Source organism: Acomys russatus, chromosome 4 (genome assembly GCF_903995435.1).
Source record: "Acomys russatus chromosome 4, mAcoRus1.1, whole genome shotgun sequence".
Taxonomy (NCBI): domain Eukaryota; kingdom Metazoa; phylum Chordata; class Mammalia; order Rodentia; family Muridae; genus Acomys; species Acomys russatus.
In genome coordinates, this window is record NC_067140.1 from 1,376,806 (window position 1) to 1,393,434 (window position 16,629).

General features: G+C 53.1%; 1 protein-coding gene across 1 annotated transcript; it reads left to right on the forward strand.

Annotated features, from left to right (window-relative positions):
- Window positions 1-650: 650 nt before the first annotated feature.
- Dusp15 (dual specificity phosphatase 15) lies at window positions 651-9,611 on the forward strand. The gene is given in 8 exon segments (XM_051143476.1): window positions 651-830; window positions 1,531-1,564; window positions 3,124-3,206; window positions 6,193-6,242; window positions 7,433-7,507; window positions 7,972-7,983; window positions 7,985-8,165; window positions 9,329-9,611. Coding segments are annotated over 8 exon segments (729 nt in total). The 5' UTR covers window positions 651-809; the 3' UTR covers window positions 9,602-9,611.
- The last annotated feature ends 7,018 nt before the right edge of the window (window positions 9,612-16,629 follow it).

Sequence of the window (16,629 nt, forward strand, 5' to 3'; positions counted from 1 at the left end):
GAGAGAGAAGATGGGAGACAAGGGAATGGGTGGACTGATGGATAAATGGACAGAAGGGAAAATGGATGGTGGATGGATGGTGGATGGAGGGTAAATGGATAGAACGGATAGTAGAGATGAAAAGTGGAATGAGAGAGAAAGGGGGAGGATGGCTGCGGGGCGGGGGGGAGACTGCATGGACTGGGGATATAAAAGAAGAAAAAACTTTTTTTCTGCTTCTTGTTGCAAACAGAAACCAACAGCAGAGCCTTTAGCAATGAGTCCAGCAGCCTCTATCACTAAAGGAACCCAGGCTGGAGAAGCTAGCTGCTGCTGCGCCGCCCGCCCCCCCGCCCGCCAGCCGCAGGCGAGTGCGGGTACAGCCGCAAGCTGGGTATCCCCACCACAACCCTCTCATAACGCCGCGCCTGACGGTGCCAGGGTGGGGGGAGCGCCCCGCCCCCACCTCCGGAGGTGGCGTCCCACGCGGTCGCAACAAGCTGCCGTTGTCCCGCGGACCGTGGGCCCCGCACACTGGGGCTTTGTCTGGCCCCCCGCCACGACCCACGGGGGGAGGGGGCCCCACATGACCGAGCGGGTAGGAGGAGCCTGCGGCGGTGGCGACGGCGGCGGCGGCGGTGGCGGCGGCGGCGGCAGCAGCGGCAGCAGCGGCGGCGGCGGCTGAACAGGGCTCGGCAGGACCGGGGACGCCGGGCCCCTGGCTCCCCGTCAAGCTGCAGGCTCCCAGTCTGGGCCAGCCGGGCAGCTGTGAACCCAGCGCTTTCCAGGTGCAGAGCCGGGTGTGCGCCCGGCCACCCTGCCAGGGGATCATGGGGAATGGCATGACAAAGGTAGGGGGAACCCCCGCAGCACCGGACCAGGACCGGTCGCTGACCTTCTGCTCCTGGTCCTAGTTGTATGCCACATCTCTGTCATGCTGCATCTCTGCCTGTGCCTGTCTGCCCTCTGTGCGGACTTTGACTCTAGCTGTGTCTTTCGCTGGCTTCTCTCAGAGCGCTTTTTCTCTCTGTCTCTCTGTCTCTCTGTCTATGGCTGTCTGTCTGTCTGTCTGTCTGTCTGTCTGTCTGTCTGTCTGTCTGTCTCTCTCTCTCTCTCTCTCTCTCTCTCTCTCTCTCTCTCTCTCTCTCTGTGTGTGTGTGTGTGTGTGTGTGTGTGTGTGTGTGTGTGTGTGTATGTGTGTGTGGGGGGGGGGGAGGAGAGACCCCTGGACTCTGGAGCCTCTATCCTTCCAGCTCTGCTTTGCATGGCCTTCCACCTGTGCCTGCCATGGCCCCCTCCATCTAGGACCCATTCAGTGCCCCTCCCTGGGACTTTCTACCCATCCCTCCTCTTCTGTTCTACCTGTCCCCAGGCTGACCTCCCTGGTTCCTCCTGTGTTTAACGATCCCCAGAGCCCCAGACCCCTCACACAGACCTATCAGGAAGAAGGCTTCCTTAGGTCCCATCACCAATAGAGAAGGGGGGGGGAGCAGCTACGATGGGTGAGAAGGGGTGCAGCCCTCCCCCTGACCCCTGCTGTCCTTTCTCCAGGTACTTCCTGGACTCTACCTTGGAAACTTCATTGGTGAGAACTGCCCACTCTGTCCCCAAGCCATGGCATTGCGCCTGTCCCAGGCCTGTGTCCACTCTTCACACTCAGGCCCACACAACTCAGACACTCTCAAGAATGGAATGTCGGGGAGGGAGGACGCCAGGCTGGGAGGAGAAAGGACTCACTGAGGATTGGGGGGGTGCAAAGGCAGGCAGCCCCCAGGCTGGAAAGAGCACTGGCATTGGCTCCCAATTCAGCCTTCCCTGGAGGTTCCACAACAGGTTAAAGTCCTGCACAAAGGCTTGCTCTGAGCCTGCCCACCTCTTTAGCAAAGCCCACCAGCCCCAAGGGCTCTTCTCTGAGGCTGTTGCTGAGGTCTTCTCTCAGTGGGAAGCTGTGAATTCTCCCACAGCCTCCTCTGAAGAGGAGCTGAACCAGGCACTGTCAGCAGAGCCCTGAGTGGACCCCCCAGGTGGCCTCAAGCCAGGGGGTTCTGGAGCCTGCAGTTTTCTGCCTTCCTTTTTCTCATCTGTCCTTTCCACGATCTTCCCTTAGGGGGGAGAGAGAGTACACTCCTCATCCCTGCCTTCACAGGCTCCAGGCTGGTGATAGGGAGCCAGATGCGAACAGAGACCTTTGACTTTGTGGTGGAAAATGTGCTGAGACAGGCTGGCTCAAGGCCTGGGGACCCAAGGTGGAAAAGTCACAGAGTAGACTCAGGTGACCCACCCCCCACGGCTCTGGCTCCTTTCTCCCTAAGCGCCTCCTCAGCAGCTCCTGCCACATTGATTTCTGAGAGGAATCGGCTTTGTTGTGTGTTAGTTCCATAAGGACCAGCGCTAGCTATGGCGTTGACCCCAGACTCAGTGCCCAGCCGAAGCCTGCACATAGCGGGCACATGGGGAATATTGCTGAATGAGAAAATAGGTATATGGAAATATGTGTTATTTATCCACGTGCTGGCACATCTCACTGCCAGAAATGACCGCTGGCATCCCTAAAAGCTGTAGTCCTGGGTCATTTGTCATATAGTGTAGATGCCAACGACATAATATTTAAAACAAATGGAACCCCATCTGCATGCTGTTCAGGAAGTGGTGTGTCCCACTTACAATATATATCAGGGACATGCTCATATATTGCTCACAGGGGTCATTTTCATTGTTGCCCAACAGTTGTACTTATTTTCACCCGGTCCCCTTTGGATGGGCATTAGGTTAGCCCAAACATGTTTTAGCTGCTTCTACAATGAACAGCACTGCAGAGAACGCCAGCCTCCATGTGCAGCTGTCCATGTACAGCCACTCTGTCCACAGATTCCTAGAAGTCGAATTGCTGGGTTGAGGGATGGCCTAGGGGTAGGCCTGGGATGGAAAGAGCAGCACCAGCTGAGGCACAGCACCCTATGTCCGATGGGTGCCCTCCCACGGGGGGGGGGGAGCGGAAGAACATGCAAGCCAGCAGAAAGTGGGCCAAGCTGGAAGAAGAGGGGTGAGGAAGCAAGCTGGGCATTGGCTCTTGCTGCCCTTGGTGATTGGGAGAATAAATAAGTCACACCTGCCAGCTTGGCTCAAGCGCCCTGTTTGTTTCAGATGCCAAAGACCCGGATCAGCTGAGCCGGAATAAGATCACACATATCGTCTCTATCCACGAATCACCCCAGCCTCTGCTGCAGGTACCCCAAGCCCTCCATGCCAGGCCTGGTAGGTGGGATGGAGAGCTGTAGGTCCAGGGCTGCCCTCGACCCTGATCCCTACTTTCTAGTGCTGGAGGTGGAGCCTAAGGTGTTGAACAGCTCTGTCCCTGAGCCACAGTCCTTGGACTGCCGTCTTGACCCCAGCTGACTCATCCTGCCTCCCCCTCACTGGACTATTTCATCATCCCTGTTTGGTGGCTGAGGCCACAGACGTAAATGAACTCACCTAAGGTCATACCGTGACGAAGCTGGCTAACTAGAATTTGAGCGTAAGCCATCTGACCCTAGAGGTCTCATATCAGTCCTTAATAGTAAGACCTTAATGCAGGTCTCATATTAATCCTTTTCCACACCTACCTGGGCGTCCTTCCTGTTTCCAAGTGCCTGGACGATTCCAAACAGAAGATCCCAGGTTCTGTGTCTTACTGTACAACCTCGGGCCACGACTGCAGCTCTTTGATGCCTTTGATCCCGACCGCTCCAGAGGGCTGCTGTGAGGGTGCAGAGGGCCTGCAGTCGTGGAAGAGACTTCTGTGTGCTGTAAGGCACAGTCCCACTGCATGGTTGGCTCTGCTCTCATAGACTCCTAAGGAAGAGAAGATGGTTTAGGACTAAAAGGAAGAAAGGAAGAGACACTCAGGTGGCTGGTACTAGAGTCCAGAGACCATTTATTCTTTCTCACCTATCTGCTAAATGGAAATCTTACAATAGTACTTTTGACCTCACCGAGTGTCTCTGAGCCACACATAGATGCTCAGCAAAGTATAACTGATAAAAGATAAGTTGTTGGATTTAAAAAAAAAAAAAAAAACTCTTATCCCAGGCTAGGTAAATGGCTCTGTGTCTAAGAGCACTTTCTACCAACCCTCAACCATCAACACCCATGTAAATGCCAACCATGCCTATATGTGCCTATATGTAACCTGGCACGAGAGTCTTTGGGACCAGCTGGCTGCCAGCCTGGCTGAGAAACACCTCCAGGTTCTGGGAGAGGGCCTGTCTCAGGGGAATAAGGCAGAGAGTGATAAAGCAGGACACCTGACCTCAGCACACATATATACATGTGTGCATGCACAGGTACATATGCACATAAATGCAAGCATATATATATATATAATATTCCCATAAAAGAGCCCCTTATATTAGATTCTGTATCTACTACAGCTACTGCAGAGAAGGAATAGTAGATTGAAAAGGCTCAAGAGATCTTAGATTACAAAAAAAAAAAAAAAAAAAAAAAAAAAAAAAAAAAAGCCGGGTGGTGGTGGTGGTGGCACATGCCTTTAATCCCAGCACTTGGGAGGCAGAGGCAAGCAGATCACTGTGAGTCCGAGGCCAGCCTGGTCTACAAAGCAAGTCCAGGATAGTCAAGGCTACACAGAGAAACCCTGTCTTGAAAAAAAAAAAAAAAAAAGAAATCCAGGAGGTAGTTGCACACACCTTTAATCCTAGCACTCAGGAGGCAGAGGCAGGCCGACTTCTGAGTTGGAGGCCAACCTAGTCTACAGAGTGAGTTCCAGGGCAGCCAAGGTTAAGTGAGAAACCCTGTCTTGAATCCTCCTCCCCAAAAAAGAGCAAGCTCCAGGGGCTGGAGAGATGGTTCAGTGGTTAGAGCACTTTGTTCTCGTAAAAGACCCATGCTTGGTTCCCAGCACCCACATGGCGGCTCACACTGTAACTCCAGTTTCAGAAAGATCTGATGTGTTCTTCTGGTCTCCAAAGGCACCGGGCTCACATGTACATTTACATATGTGCAAGCAGAACACTCACACGCTTAAAATAAATCTTTTAAATTAAAAAACAGACTGGCTGTAATGACCTTGGCAGGGTCTTTTATCCTTTCAGGGCCTCAGTTTTGTTGTTTGGTTGTTGTTGTTGTTGTTTGGTTGGTTGTTCTTCCACCTATCAAATTTGATGGTCTCTAGGGGCAGCTGACAATAATCTGTGACTTTCATTGTCAGTGAAGAAGTTTCCAGGCCAGTGGAGTCTGATTTCTCATTCTAGAGAAGCCTCATTTTAGAGCCCTGGAGTGTGTAGTCTGAACAGATTGCATGAGCAGGCTTTCCAAGTTATTAATGTGTTTATTAAGGAAATGACTGCCTAGAAAAAGGGCCGTGCCCCATACCTCAGCAGCAGCCGTCCCTCCATCAGGGAACTCAGCGGGCAGGGTTTAATGCTTCCACGCAATCCCACAGCCAGACACACTGCAAAGGGAAACTGCAGATCCTCCAAATAACGTGGGATTCCACGACCTTGGAAGTGTTAGACAGAGACCGGACAAACCACCATGGGCAAAAAAGGACAGGTCCCCGACCCTTTAAGGTGCCAGCAGCAGGCCAGGCACCTGAAAAGAGTTGTGTGAGGTAGCAACGTATTAAGGGGAGTCCTTGAGAACTGGCGGTGAGAGGTCAAAACATGGGCAGAAATATCCTCAGTACTGGTGTGTGAATACCTCACATGAAGCAAAGCCTGTCAGACCAACTCATGAAGTTTGTCGCTGATGTTGGTGGTGGTTGTGCGTGTGGTGTTTATTTTTCTGTCTGTCTGTCTGTCTGTCTGTCTGCCCTTTGAGTCAGAGACTTACTGTAGTAGCCCAGGCTGGCCTCTAACTCATAATCCTCCTGCCTCTGCTTCCTGAGTGCTAGGTTTACATATGTGCAGCCACTATGCCTGACTGTCCTTTTCACTGTATAAATTTGCAACCCCGACTTGGAGGAGAGTCCCTTGAAGAAACACCTTCCCTGCTTCCAAGTCCTCATGGCCATGTCACCTGTAGGTGAGAAGACCATCTGTATCGACACAGATGGCCGGCCCATACAGATAGTACCTGCTCTTTGGGTTCAGGAAAACAATGGTGGTCCAGAGGGGGGCAGGAATAGGGTGGGGTCACTGTTCTTGGCAGCTCAGGCTGGGGGAGGGGTGCAGGCAAGGCCCCACCTTCTGAGCGTGTGTTTCATCCTTGCAGGATATTACCTACCTTCGCATCTCAGTGGCTGACGCTCCTGAGGTACCCATGTAAGTTGCCCTGGATAGGACCAACAGCCGACAGAGAGATGCTCCCTGGGGTGTGAGTAAGGTCATAGAGTTTTCACGCTGGAAAGCTGTCACAGGGCACTCGGAGCCAGACTGACTCTGCTTGAACCGTGCCCTTACAGAATGTCCCTAACCAGCTCTCTCCAGAACTTCAGCCTCCGCCCCTGTGACATAGAGAAAGTGTCCTGTCTCTCGGGACCAGGTGCACAGCGGATTTTGAGAGTCAGCCTTGTCTTGCATCCTGGCTCATAGTTAAGACGCCTGGTTTGCAGCCAGGCTTTGCCATTTAGTGGTGTGTGACCTTGGCACAGTCACTTGCCCTCTCTGACCTCTAGCTACATAAAGGCAGGATGTGATGAGTCAAGGAGGCTTGCAGAGACAACGTGACCCGAGTTGAGGATGTGGGACGGGACCTGGTAATTGCAGGGACTCTGGAAGACCAGGGTTCTCTTTGGTTTACTATCACTGGCACCTGGAGAGTGGGGTGGACCCAGGCTGAAACCTTGCCCTTGGGGCTCTTCTCCCAGACCACTGCTAACCAGATCCTCTGGTTGCAGACCCCAGAAGAATGGCACCCCCACTCTCTCCACACGCACCTCCTTGTTTCCTGTACCCACTGGAGAGGCGGCTGCCTAGATGGTGGGGCCAGCCTCTCTCCCTGCCTGCCCTGCTGCCTCCTTGCAGAGCAGTGGCCCCCAATCACTATACATGCTGCACTGAGGACTCAGGGGTCTCTGTCCCTTGCAGTCTGTAAGTGGGGGGAGGGGATGGAGAGCTCCCAAGAGACCTGCCCCCACCCCAGCACTCCCTTCCTGAGAGACCTGCCCCCATCCCAGCATGCCCTTCCTGAGAGACCTGCCCCCATCCCAGCATGCCCTTCCTGAGAGACCTGCCCCCATCCCAGCATGCCCTTCCTGAGAGACCTGCCCCCATCCCAGCATGCCCTTCCTGAGAGACCTGCCCCCATCCCAGCACTCCCTTCCTGAGAGACCTGCCCCCATCCCAGCACGCCCTTCCTGAGAGACCTGCCCCCATCCCAGCATGCCCTTCCTGAGAGACCTGCCCCCACCCCAGCACTCCCTTCCTGAGAGACCTGCCCCCATCCCAGCACGCCCTTCCTGAGAGACCTGCCCCCATCCCAGCATGCCCTTCCCTGTTGCTTTCTTCTCTAGCAAAAAACACTTCAAAGAATGCATCAACTTTATCCACTGCTGCCGCCTCGACGGGGGTAACTGCCTTGTGCACTGGTGAGTTCTGAAGGTCACCCTTCCCACATGCATGCCTGTCCTGTGGGGGCAGGTCCCCTCCAGCCTGCCATCATTGATCAGGACAGATCACTCAGAGCCTCATCACCCCTGGCAGCTGGATGGCAACTGTTCTCCCGAGACTCAGTTCATTATCTGTAAAGAGGGGCATGAGTGTTGTGCTAACAGGGCTGTTGAGGGAGCTGAAACTGCTGCTCTGGCTCCAAACCGTACTGTAAGCACTGCGGCATGGGCGTCAGAGACGCAGGACCTGAACAAAAAGATGGAATTTGTTTAATGAATGACTATTTCCACTAGTCCCTTAGCTTGGGAGAGAGAGAGTGTAGGCCAGGGGGGAGCTAGAAAGGCAGGCTCCCTGTGGTTGGACAAGGGACAAGGGAGAAGCTCCAGGGAAGCAAGGGACATGGCGGAGGGGGCATATGGAAGGGAGGGGGACTTTCCTGAAGCCTGGGGCTGTCTGGGATCCAGCTTTGCAGGAATATCTCGAAGTACCACCATTGTGATCGCCTATGTGATGACTGTGACTGGACTCGGCTGGCGGGAAGTACTTGAAGCCATCAAGGCCACCCGGCCCATTGCCAACCCAAACCCAGGCTTTAGGCAGCAGCTTGAAGAGTTTGGCTGGGGAAACTCCCAGAAGGTAGGGGCTGTGCAGGGGTGGGACTGTGCAGGGCAGGGGCTGTGCAGGGCTGGGACTGTGCAGGGGTGGGGCTGTGGAGGGCAGGGACTGTGCAGGGGAGGGGCTGTGCAAGGCAGGGGCTGTGCAGGGCTGGGGCTGTGCAGGGGTGGGGCTGTGCAGGGCAGGGGCTGTGCAGGGCTGGAGAGTCCTATATTCCTCCTTGGTTTTAGTGCCCAGTGGAGGGGACATAGCCCGTGCTCACAATCCTCCTGCCTCAGACTCCCAAGTGCTGGGATTGCACAATAGGTTACCACACCTAACCTAGGTTTTCAGGTTTTATTTTGTGTCTTTAATGGAGAATTTGGAATTTTTTTAGACCAGATTGTGACCAACACAAATGTTCCTAACACAAAGCAGTCCAGGGGTTTGTCCACTCGGGGTCTGTGTCCTGTTCCACCCAGGATCTTTCTGAGGCCAAAGGAGTTATCTTAGCACTTCTGAGGAGACAGCACATGAAAATATCAGGTTAAAAAAAGAAAGCCGGGAGTGGTGGCACACACCTTTCATCCCAGCACTCGGGAGGCAGAGGCAAGTGGATCACTGTGAGTTGGAGGCCAGCCTGGTCTACAAAGCAAGTCTAGGACAGTCAAGGCTTCACAGACAAACCTTGTCTCGAAAAACCGAAGAAGAAGAAGAAGAAGAAGAAGAAGAAGAAGAAGAAGAAGAAGAAGAAGAAGAAGAAGAAGGAGAAGAAGGAGAAGAAGAAGAAGAAATATCAGGTTGAAGCCGCTCAGCTAACTAGGAGCGAGAGGGAGAGAAATGAATAGAGCAGTAACTGGAAGGTTCTAGGAGGGTAGCACAGGGCACTCCGGGTCTGCCCTAGGCCAGGAGCAAACAAGGAAGAGTCTCCCGGTGTGTGGTGTCTTTGAATCTAGGGATGAGGACAGAGACTCAGGGAGGCAGTTTAATGTGGTTTGCAGCGGGCAAGTCCGGAGAATGGAGTGTCAAGGGTAGTGGTGTTCCAGAAGAAGTTAGAGCCTCAGTGGGACGCCCCCGGGAAGCTTGGAAAGTCTTAGAATGAAGGAGGCTTAGAGGAGCCAGGTGTGGGAAGAGGGCGAGGGGTGGAAGTCGCAAACTAGTGGCAGCTATACCTTCTTGCCCCCTGCTCCCCCTCCCTGTCCCAGCTTCGCCGGCAGCTGGAGGAACGCTTCGGGGAGAGCCCGTTCCGCGACGAAGAGGACTTGCGCACGCTGCTGCCTCTCTGCAGGCGTTGTCGCCAGGGCTCGGCGACCACCGCGGCTACTTTGGTCACAGCGTCCTCGGCTTCCGAGGGGACCCTACAGCGCCTGGTGCCGCGATCGCCGCGGGACGCCCACCGGCCGCTGACGCTGCTGACGCGCGTCAAACAGACTTTCTCCTGCCTCCCGCGGTGCCTGTCGCCCAAGGGCGGCAAGTGAGCGCCTTGTCCACTGCTCCGCCAGTCTTGACGCCTCAGCCTTCGCTGGCCGCTGGGCTTCCCACGTCCGGGGATGCACCCAGAGCCCGTGGGAGCCTCGCCCCTGCCCAGTGCCCACCATACTTGTCTGCGTCCGTCCTCAGTGTCCCCTCTGTGAGTCTGTGTTCAGCCGGCCTGCTGTAAGCCACCTGGTGCCTTAGTCCTTGGGCTCCGGGCAGGGGTCCTGGGCCTCCCTCCTGGGCCAGGCTGGGAGCAGGAGGGAAGGTCGGACCAGCCTGGAGGAGATTAAAGAGACAAAGTTGCCTGGCCCGGTGCCTCTGGTCATTCCGCAGAGCCTGGGCTAGGGAGCCTGCAGGAGGCAGGGCCAGATGGCTTCCTGGGGCCAGGGAAGCCATCAGTCTGCAGAGCTGAATTCTAAGACCATGCACTTCTTTGACACCAGCCCTCCCCACGCACCATCTCTCCCAGAGCCCTGGACTCCTGACACCTCCCTGTGCCCCTTTACTCTGTACCTCTAACCTCTCTGAGGCCTCTTCCTCCTCTTCTCCAGTTCTCCCTCCTCTACACAAATAGCTGGCCAGTGTGGCCTAGTTGGTGGTGTTGCCTTCACATATTTTATTGTTGAAATGGCTTTATCCTCAGGGAGACCACCGCAGAAAGGTCAGGCAGCTGGGCCCAAGCACACACAGCTAGGGCAGGTTGTTCCCAGTTGCGATGGTAGGGAGGAGGTAACTGCTGGTGTGGAAGTTTCTGGAGACAGACCGGCATGGTGCAGAGGGGTGGGGTTTTGTTTGTTTTTTGTTTTGTTTTGTTTAGGTTATCAATGTAATAAAGCAGTAAGTAACCCTATGGACGAACAGAGGAAGGGGAGACACCAGAGTGGATGACCTGAGAGAGCAGAAGTGGTTATACTCAGTAGACTCTTGTGACTGACGGGGAGGCAGAGAGCTCAGCGCTGAGCTGAGAGAATGGAGAAATAACCACAACAATCTCCAATTCCTCACTCACTCAAGTGTTCATTGAGCATACAATGTGCCAGGTACTGTGCTGGGCCCTGGGGCTACCGCAGTGAGCATACCTCTGTACATTGCTGACATTCTAGTAGAAGATACCAGATAAAAGAAGGGGGGCGTAGTGGTGCCACATCTTTCATCCCAGCACTTGGGAGGCAGAGGCAGGCAGATCTCGGTGAGTTCGAGAACAGCCTGGTCTACAAATCAAATCCAGGACAGCCAGGGCTACACAGAGAAACCCTGTCTCAAAAAAAAAAAAAAAAAGAAAAAGTGGGGGGAGGGGGTAAGAGTAGACCATCTTGCCATGGGACTGGGAGTGGTGATGGAGGTGTGTGGACCAGGTGGGAATTCCAAATTGAGGGAGCAGTAAATGAAAAGGCCCTGAGTTCAGGACAGCTTGGAGAGAAGGTGGCTGGGCTCACCAGAGGGCACCATGCCTGTCTGTGTCCTCCTGAGTGGTTGGTGGCACCACACTCCACCTGTTTTCTAACTTCTGTCTCAGTGTCGTTTCATCTTTAACACAAAAGCGTGGCTCCATCACTTACAGACAAAACCAAGCTCTTTGGTATAAAGTTCCAGATCCTTCTGGATGCTCCCTGAGTGGAACATCACCTCTACACTCTGTCTCAGCAGCAAGTGCTGTCTACTGAGGGTGCCACCACTGTCCTAAACACTGCAGCTCAGATGATCCTCATCCCACACCCCGCAAAGGCAGCCCGTTCATCAGAGGAGGAGAATACAAAGGCTGCTGCCCCCAGTCATAAGAGATGGGGTTGGGCTGTGAGCTCAGGCAGCCTGGCTGCAGACCCCACTCTCTTCATGATTTACCCTTTGTGAGCTAGAAATCTGAAGGGCTCCTCTGACACACACAGGAGCCGGATGCTTGGGTGGACAGAGCACCTCAGGGTGGCTTCTAAAACCCCCAGCTCAGTTGGATTATAGATGTACTAACTGTCTACAGATTTTTTTTTCTTCCCTGTCACTATTCCCTGAACAATATAACAGGCACCTGGTACTTGCTTCCGCTTCAACATTGGTATTTTTAGAGATGGTTCAAAGGCTGTAGGATTCTTACAGGCTCTGTGTAAATAGTCCATTGCTTGGATTTGCCTTTTCGGTGGTGGCATTCACTGGTGTCCTGGAACGAACCCCTCACCAAAGGGATAACTAATTATTACTCTTGTTAATCGCGTGAAATGCATTGTGCCCCCTCTGGAGTTCACAGGTCTACATCTGGAGTGGACTGTGGCTGCATAAGTGTCATGGGACATCTGCTGGCATCTGGGACCCGGAGGAGGAAAAGTAACACTCTCCCACTGGTGCTTGTGAAGGAGAGACCTCACTCCCCACCCCTCGCTGCCAGACTAGCCACTGCACTAGAGGATTTTTTTTTCCCCCTTCAGAGCCTCAGTTCCACCACACACACATCAAGGACTGGGGCAGCCCAAATGAATCGGCGTCTTTTGTATTGCAAATCTTTATAATAAAAATCACAGACTCTAGAACCAGGTGTGGTGGCACGTGTCTACAGTCCAACACTCAGGAGGCCAAGGCAGAAGGTCTGCCTGGGCTAAATACTGAGACCCTGTCTCAACCTCCCCCCCCTTCCAAAAACATACCCACCCCACCCCCAAAAAATGTATCAGTGTGAAAACGTTCTCGTGTGATTTCAGTGGATCAGAGACCCAACTAGGAACCTGTAAGTTCTGGAGATAGTTCTCAGGAGTCGGTAATGGGCCACAGACACACAGATCTCAGCTGTCCCTGGTGGTGGCGCCACAGAGCTTTGTGGCAGTAATGTAAGTTATTAAAGGCCCTGTGGCCCAGTGGGGAAGGAGTCAGCCAGGCTAGCACTGAGATGAGCAGTCACTCAGGAGGCAATTCCAAACCGTGAGGGGACAAGCACAGGCCATGGAGTGGGAGGCTGGCTAGCATTCTGGTCCCTGGGCTTCTCTAACGTCCAGTGGTGGGGGGTCACCTGTGCGCCTTTGAAGTTGCTCACTGCCTCCCAGTTGCAACAGGACTAAGTCTGAGAAGCACTTTGCCTTTCCAGCTTCCATCATCTAGGTGCAGAGAAAAGACTGGCACCTGGGCCCTGCACGGTCCTACTATGTAGGGGATGCTGAGGCTGAAGGACACTAGAGTCCAAGAATAAGAGACCGGTGTGTAACACAGTAGGATAGTCTCAGAAAAAAAAAAAAAAAAAAAAAAAAAAAAAAAAAAAAATAGGCCGTTCCCAGGTGAGCTAGGAAAAGTGGGATGGGTACCTGACAGATCAAGATTGCTCCTCTGAAGCTGGAGAGATGGCTCAGAGATTGAGAGCACTGGCTGCTCATCCCAAGGTCCTGAGTTCAATTCCCAGCAACCACATGGTGCCTCACAACCATCTTTAATGAGATCTGGTGCCCTCTTATGGTAGCAGGCATACATACAGGCAGGACACTGTATACATTATATATATATATATATTGCTCCTGGCTGGAGCTCCCTGCACTCTGGGAGCTCATCCTTGTCGGTTGGGCTCCAAGACAGCCAGTCACCTGGAGCAGAGAAAGAAAGGGGCCCTGGGGCACAGGAACCACACAGAAAGCGAAACTTTGCCCATACCTTCACATGTCCGTGCTCCTGTGCTACATTCCAATGACCTGGTGATTCCCTGACACGCGCACAGCCAGCGCACCTGGCATTTTGCCTAGGGTAGATCCTGTCCACAGGAAATCTATGGCAGGGACCAGGGATCCTCTGTGTCTCTGGGACTGGTTGGTGGCACAGATAGAAAGTGAATGCTAGGAAGGGTTGTGCTGGGAGGATTTGGAGACCTTCCACATTCCCTGGAAGCACACAGCTCAGCAGGGTTACCTACAAGACACATAAGTATGCGGCTTTTTTTTTTTTTTTTTTTTTTTTCTGGTAAGGTTCAGGAGGGTCATGGACTATTCCAACCAGCATGGGTGGTGAACTCACACAGCCTCAGTGCTCTCCTGGAGCTTGGGCGTCGGCCCATAAGCTATGGCCTTGGGCTATCCACTCAGCCTCCAGATGGGGTGCAGTGTTCCCCACTATGAACAAGAGACCTTTCGCATACTCTTAGCGTCATCTAACACTATGCTGCCTGTGACTTCTCCATCCTTCTGGGGAGGAGGCTCTCCTCTCAACCCACAGGGAAATTAGAAAGCACTCCCTCTTGTAATTTTTACCCCCAAATAGCCAACCTCAGCATCTTAGGAGCCTTCTTTTCAGGGACCTCCTGCAGGGATACCTCCTTGCTCAGGCATCACGGTCTGAAATTAGCTGTTTTGGAGGGGCATTTAAAATTCTCCTCCAAGCCACAAGCAACCAACTGCACATCAGGCCACTGTCACCACAAACACCCAAGTCACCTCCAACTTCCCTCTCCTGAGACACTTAAGCAGTGTCCCACAGTTAGCCCCTCCCTCCCAGCTTCTTTAGTCTCCAGCCCATCTGGCCTCTGTCCCTTCTGCCAATAATGTCACTAGCTGCCAAGTTCAAAGAGGAAGGCATCCCAGCCTTCACCAGGGTAGTCCAGCACCTGGTGAATCCATCTTACTCCAAACATTCCCACTGTCCCTCCAAGGTCCTTTCTCCTGATGAGATGGCCATAACCTGCCCCTCGTCAGAAAGCATCACCTGTGCTGGAGGGCTGGAGTCCCCTCCTCACCCTGGCCCTCTCACTTCACCCTTAGCGGTCCCCACACGGCATTCCATCTGCCTGTATTGCTTCCTCCCTTCACCTTCTCTGGCTGCTCCCATCATCCTCTGCTTAGCCACCAGAGGCAGCTTTCCCTGGTGCATCTGTTGACTTAACACACTTACCTCTAACTCACTGCTTTCCCCAATGATTCTCGAATGAGCTTGTCATCTCTTCCCACCACACCATGATCTGCCTGAGGGTGACATTGAGCACAGTGTCTGACATGCAGTTGACATGCAGTGCATGTTGAATGGGTGGCTGCACCGCCTGTCCTTTAAACTTTGCATGCTGCTGTTCACGGCAGAGTGTCCTGGAGGCATCCTAGCTGCTCCCCACCTCTCCACCCACCAGGACACACACGACCTTGGCTTCAACCCTTCTGCTGCCCCAGTGTCCATGGATAAAGCTTGGCCTTAGGGACAATCATGCTCTACCTCTACTGCCTGCATGGATTCTGCACACTTCCTCCTTCCTACAATGTACTTGTAACCGCTAAACCAGCACTTGCATTGCAAGCAGAAGGGGTAGAAGTCAGATGGGACCAAGACTGGGGGAGCTGGGAAGGAGCGGCTAGTGGAAGGGGCACTGCCTAGTGCCACTTGGGAGAGGAGAGCTGGGTGTTCAGGGTAGTGACAGAGACTTTATGTGCCATTGGTTATTCGAGGCTCAGGGGAGAGATGTGGGAGAGTTTTTAAATGCTTCTGCAAAGCAGCCAGTTTCAGATATGTGCATAATGGGGAAAAGAGGTTGGTTGGTTTTTATTCTGGTGGTGCTGGGACATTGAACCCAGGTCCTTGGGCACGGCAGGCACGGATGTTATCACAAAGCTGCATATACCCAAGCCCAGCTCCTCACAAAGAATTTGAATCCTGTAAGTTAAAAGTAAATAAGAAACATTGCTTTCATTTCAGTTATCATGCTACAAACAAAGCCACAATATAAACAAACATACTTTTTTTCCTGAGTGTGTGTGTGTGTGTGTGTGTGTGTGTGTGTGTGTGTGTGTGTGTGTGTGTGATCTCATGGCCCTGAGTATAGTGTGAGTATTGGGTAGTGTTTCTGACGCAGGAAGGCATGTCATACCTCACCAGGAGAATTTGGACTAAGCGGCATTTTGCAGGAGTTAGCACTGGCTAATGAAGTCACAGTTTATACGCAGCAGTACTCGACGGTCGGTCCCGGCCCGCTGGAAAAATCAAATCAGGGTTCACCTGAAAGAGGGAGTGGGGATTGAAAGAAGAATACAGAGATGCGAGAAATAACGAATCAAGTCAGGAAATTTCTGATCAAGATTCCCCTTTAATGTGGACAAGTAAGACTTTATATAGTGAGGTCAATAGGATCTATTCTGATCCCTCTTTCCCAAGCTCCCAAGGCAAGAAGAACACAATAGCCCGAATAGCTCCCTGTAAGAACTTCCTATTACTGAGTAAATTCCTTAACCCTCCAGGTGTTTCTCAGTAGGGACTTCCCTATTTCTTTCAAAGGTAAAAGTCCAAGGATGGCCTGGAGAACACAAAGACCTCCTCCAGCAGAGCTCAGCATCTGGAAGGTCACAGCGTGCAGCCTAAGCACGGGATTTCTGACATGGCAAAATTTAGCACGGCTCCCCACACTGTACACAGAGCAGCACAAAATAAGAATATGCAGTGATGGTTTGACGAGACCGGTGTGACCCTCACAGGAACCTAGCAGAATGTCCATACAACAAGCAACCTTGAGTAAGAGAGGCAGCTATGCACACACACCTCAGGCACACACACCCAGCTCTTCCAGGCCCAGGCTGCTCACTGTTCCCTGAATGCACCATGTCCTTCCAGAAGCAGTAGGAATTTGCCAAGGCTGATCCAGGAACATGACTCTACCTTACAACCGTCTGCTCACCCTTAAGGTCCAGCTCGATTCACCTAACAGATGCTGGCTGAGCACCCTCTGTGTGCCAGGCACTGCCTCGTCTCTGGGGCCACAGCAGGGAACAAAATAAGGGTTGCTCTCATCGTGGCGCCCTCTGCCCTCTGCCTCAGGGTTAGAGTACCCTCCAATAGCGAGTAGACGTTACAAATGGGCTGTAATGGTGTGCCAGCGTCGGTGCCAAGTGCTTTACGCATATGTGGGGGTTAAGGGAATTTCCAGTGCTGTCGTCTGCGGTGGGTGGAGCTGAAAGCACCATCTCTGCTCATCCTGGCAATCGAGAGAGATGTGGCCTCCTGGTCTGCATTTGACAAATCTGCCACTATTTTATATCCTGTCCCCCCCCCCCCCCCCCGCATCTTTTAAGTAAAAAAAATCTTTAGTGTCATCCAG